General features: G+C 38.6%; 1 protein-coding gene across 1 annotated transcript in view; it reads right to left on the bottom strand.

Annotated features, from left to right (window-relative positions):
* Positions 1-5,000, bottom strand: part of LOC137967861 (uncharacterized skeletal organic matrix protein 2-like) — a 38,414-nt gene that overhangs the window by 8,885 nt on the left and 24,529 nt on the right. The window contains exon 5 of the mRNA XM_068814457.1: positions 1,347-1,547. Within this exon, the coding sequence (XP_068670558.1) occupies positions 1,347-1,547 (201 nt within the window). The remainder of the gene's footprint in view (positions 1-1,346; positions 1,548-5,000) is intronic.

The following is a 5,000-nucleotide window of genomic DNA, read 5'->3' as shown; positions in this document are numbered from 1 at the left end:
TTCGGGCGTTAGCCTTTAGTCAGGGCGAATGGTATGTTAGTCAGGGCGAATTGTGCTGAACAAGAAGAAATTCTGGTTTAATCAAACGAGCTGATAAAGGGAAATTAACCACCGCGAGAAAAAGACGTTTCGGGCGTTAGCCGTTAGTCAGGCGGGAATGGTGGAATGTTGGTGGTTTATGTAGGAGATGGACGGGAGTAGAGCTGGCGCAGTGGTGGGAGCACTCACCTTCCGCCGGATTGATTCCCAGATTCGACGCCATATGTGGATTGAGTTTGTTGGTTCTCTACTCTACTCCAAGAGGTTTTTCTCCGGGTACTCCGGTTTTCCCCTCTCCTCAAAAACCAACATTTGATTTAATTTGTTTCAATTTCAGTAGAGTTGTGGTCTCCCCAATAGCATTTTTCACAATTGATGAAAATAGATGATAACGCCTTATTGCAAAACATTAAGGGATTGAACTGCGGACAGACATCGCTTAAAGGTCTTTGTGTTTGTACGCATATTAATCTCATAATGCTTTGGGCGTTAGATCGTGACATCAATTGAAAAGAATAATATTAGTAAAGCACTCGTGCTCGGCTAAGTAACCTTGAGACTTTAATAAAGTGATTATTATTATTATTATTATTATTATTATTATTGTTATTATTATTATCGAAATTATGTGAAAGAAAAGAGATTAACGGGAACACCGTTTGTATGGGCCCCTTGTGAATTAACAAGTTATTCCTGAAGCAAGCCAGTTAAGATGTAAACAAAAGGGTACGTTAGAGAAGAAGCTTAAATAATAAATTCCGCAAAAAGTTTGGACGTATCCAAAAAGATATGAACTGAAACGGAAAGACATAGGGAGGATCACGTTTTTGCAAACTTTGGCCATGTAGCACTTATATTTGAACAAACTTAAATGATTAGAGTGTAATGTGAAGTGCTAGGTTTCTACCCCATATGAACCATGTGAGCGTTAGCCCTACTAATGGAAATGGGCCCACACAAGGACAGAGAAAAACTCTGACCAGGGTGGGAATTGAACCCAGGAACTTCGGGTTAGAAAAGACACAATTTACTTAATTTTAATAAAAAAATATGACTTTCTGCAGTTTAAAGATAATTGCGTAAAGGTTGAATTACTGCGCTTAAATCAAACACAACTATAGCAAACGGCAAGTTGTAACGGACAGTTATCAAACACAGGAAGGACGACCACGACCGAAAACTGATTCTTCGGAAATGGCGACCATGTCAGAACTTCGAAACTCTTCGCTTCAGAAATGTTTTGGAAACATGGCCCTTGTCAGGTGAGTTGAAGTGAGAGAAAAGTTCCCAAGGAAAATGGAACTTACCTTGGCAATCGATACATCCTCGAACGAAACGAATCTCCTCCAGTCCATTAATATTGTTGCTGACTTTCAATTTGGCCGAACTGCAATGTGTTTGTCCGAGATACGGACCAAGGAAACTCAAGCACGTTTGTTGTTGCTGATTTAAGGTGCAAGTGGTGTCATCGTTATCGTCACATGCATAGCAGACTGATGGCGTAGGAACTTTGAAGAAAAAAATGCCAATGACATTAAGTTTGAGTACAACGAGATGCTTCCGTGAAGCATACACTAGGTTGCCTGTGGTACGTGTTACAGAAAATCAGAAGGCACTGAATTGTGTGGTATTGAAATACAGCATTCAAGTCTCCGAAGAATAACAAATAAAAGAGAAGCGAGAAACATTGACTTCTGGGCTGAGATGTTGATAATTTTCAAGTTCCCTCACAACTTCTTTTCACCACAAGTGTGCCCTCTGAGCGTCTGAATGCTTTGTAATACTAAAATTCACTGATGTTATGCCCTTTCGGGCGGGGTTAGTATTAGGATGGGAGACCAAAAACAATAAACCCCTCCTAAAACACAAGGATCTGACCGAAAATACTATGAACGCTAACAAATCGGCAGGTTAGTTTTGCAGGTTGCAGGTTGCAGGTTGCAGGTTGAAATTTACTGTGACTGTTTTACATGAATAGCTAACCTTAGGCCTAATTAGGCCTAAAGAACGTTTTTAGGCCTAAGGGAGGCCTAAAGAAACGTTTTTAGGCCTAATTAGGCCTAAGGTTAGCTATTCATGTAACAGTCACAGTAAATTTCAACCTGCAACTGCAACCTGCAACCTGCAAAACTAACCTGCCCCTAACAAATGCGAACTCAGCAAAGTACAGATTTTGTTAGCTTGCTCTATGCAAAACAAATATTGATGCAAAAGCAAATAACTATTCTTACACAGTTTTTACAAAGAGCAGAAGGAAGTTTCCGGAACGGTCGATCGAGAGTAAAATATTTACGACATGAAAACAATATTTATTTTGAACCATGAATATAGAATATAAAAAGTTACGATCAGCGACAAACATTTTGGGAGATTTTTGCTACGTTCAAATAAATCGCAAAATCGAAAGTGACATGCCGGAATTCAGCGGGCGCCGTGATTAAGTTACCGCGGTATGTTTAGTCGCCAAACAGTGTGTCAAATTATGGCAAGATACCGGGTTTTTGTAAGTTTCTTTTTCTGTCAAGTGTTATAAAGTTTGACACTGAAATGAGCGAAGTCAAAACAAAGATCACAATCGCCCAACTCTTGTTTATGCAAAGTCAAAATTTACTCTCCAAGACGCGTACGACGTTACTCAGTATTTATCACCAGGTAATTCCATCATTTTGGAAATAGCAGCTACTTTATTATTCATCTGCGTCACAATTTTTCACTGATTTTGGGGCTCATTTTGTTGAAACTCAAGCACTCTTCCAACAGGCCTGTGAACCCTTCCTGCTTACAGAGCAATACTAAAAAACTTCTCCCATATCACATTTCAACTTTACGCTCGAAAATTCAATACACAACATGATATTATAATTCACAAGGGCAGAAAATACCACAGAATCCTTTTCCAGCGAAAAATTTATTGAAACAAACAACATATTTGCTCTTAGAGGCGAAAACCTCTTCCTATTTCATTGCGTGCGTGAAGACAAGAAACTCAATCGTGTCAAATTACCATGTACTTCAGGTAAATACAGCTCACTTTGATTTCTGCTCGACGGGCGATAGATTGTTGTCGAAGTCCATTACTCGTCGCTTTTACGATTCCAGGGATTTGTTTTCACCGCCTGCCTAGTTTATCCAACTGACTTTCCATTATTGAGCTCCATAAGGGTATATTTTGTTTAAGATCCACTAAAACGCCATTTGCGTTACATGACTTTCGACGCCATTGCAGGTTAAGTTTATCATTCTACTGTGTCCACCAAAGAAGTCTGCGCATTTCCACTACCCTCTCTGTCCTAAGAAAATACGGACAGAAGGCTCTATGCAGAAAGACACCACTTAGCAGGGGAGTGACGGGCAAGACTTTTACCGACACGGAAAATAAAAAAAAAAAAATAATCTACCCATTTTCCGACTGGGATGCCTACGGCAACCCAGTAATTATTCAAGTTTAATTTGGAGAAAACTACCATGGGGGTTTGGAGCAAAAACGGAGACAAACTGAGTGCCAACGAAAACGTCACTTCTAAGGGAGCGTTCACAAAAACTAAAAACTTTTTTTTGGAGGGGGGAGGAGACTAATGAGGAGTTGGGGGAGGTGGCTTCCCCCAAAAAATAAGAAGTAAAAGGTGGGGGGGGGGGGGGGTGGTTGAAAAATATAAACACTCTCTGGGGGGGGGGGGGGGTACCTTACATAATGAAAGCAAACATTGTCATTACCCAAGTTAAACTTATTATAATTTAGTTTCTTACATAAATAATACATTTTTGGTTTTGAAATCACATTGAAAGTACATTAAAGTCTAACCTGTTTTTTCTCTTTTGATTCTGTTGTAACCCCTATAGTACCGTATTGTCAACATAGAATATTCAGAACGTATAATATAAAAGATTTAACCAAGCCTAAAAGTGGAACACCCGTTTCTAACCCCAGAATCGAAAGCAATATTATATGGAAATAATTATGCTTCTGCATAAAATACAAAAATAATCGTCATTACTGTATAAAGTTTACAGTGATCAAACAGATCGAACACCTCTGAGCGGACAGCAGCAAACAAACAAGCCTTGCAAACAATAACCAACAATTTCAATCAACAACTAAAACTGAAGTTAAATGCACAGTAATCTCTTTCACAACATTTTCCGTTTGACTGACAATCTTTACTCCCTCTCTCTTCAGTTTAGAGCAACAGCAAAAAATCTTACTAATTCAAAAGTCAACCTAAAGCATAGTAAATTCGCGTGCTCGACTGCAATTTCACAGTGAAACAAAGCAGCTCAAGACTGGACATCTATTTCACACAAAAAGCCTACAAATGTGATTATTGAAGTATGTCAGAATCTCTGTCAACTTTTGATAAGTTTCTCAATAGTGTCATATAATATATAGACTAGTATCTCTCTTGTAACGTCCATTCTTTTTGAGCAAATAAAACATGTCAAGAGACATGTCATTTTCCTCCAGTTGAGCAAATGAATAACGGAAACATATGATCATTTCACTCCATTTGAGGAATAAAATGATAACAAAACAACACAGAGCTCTTTTGCAACACATTTTTTTTCCATTTCAACAATTTCTTCTCGATCACTTTCTTCCTGATTAGATCCATTGTCAGTTTCATCAGCATCAAGGATGACAACATCTTTATCAACATCATGAATAATAATAATAATAATAATAATAATAATAATAATAATAATAATAATAATAATAATAATAATAATAATAATAATAACAATAACAACGGGGGAGCGCCCCAGTGCCTGACCGCCTTGTTAACTATTGGTGGAAGCGCGTGCATGTGCTGCATGACGGGATAACTAAAGCCTTCGTTGCCATCTCTGAAAGCACCGAGGAATATCCCACTTGGTTTTCTGAGGGAAAAACGCGACTCATCCCTAAACCAGGTGAATTCAGTAGCGAGAATCAGCGACCAATAACGTGCTTAAATAACATCTAC

This window comes from Montipora foliosa, chromosome 8, assembly GCF_036669935.1.
Source record: "Montipora foliosa isolate CH-2021 chromosome 8, ASM3666993v2, whole genome shotgun sequence".
In the NCBI taxonomy this organism is placed as follows: domain Eukaryota; kingdom Metazoa; phylum Cnidaria; class Anthozoa; order Scleractinia; family Acroporidae; genus Montipora; species Montipora foliosa.
Note: the sequence above shows the minus strand (reverse complement) of the source record. Positions and strands in the feature narration are given on the sequence as shown.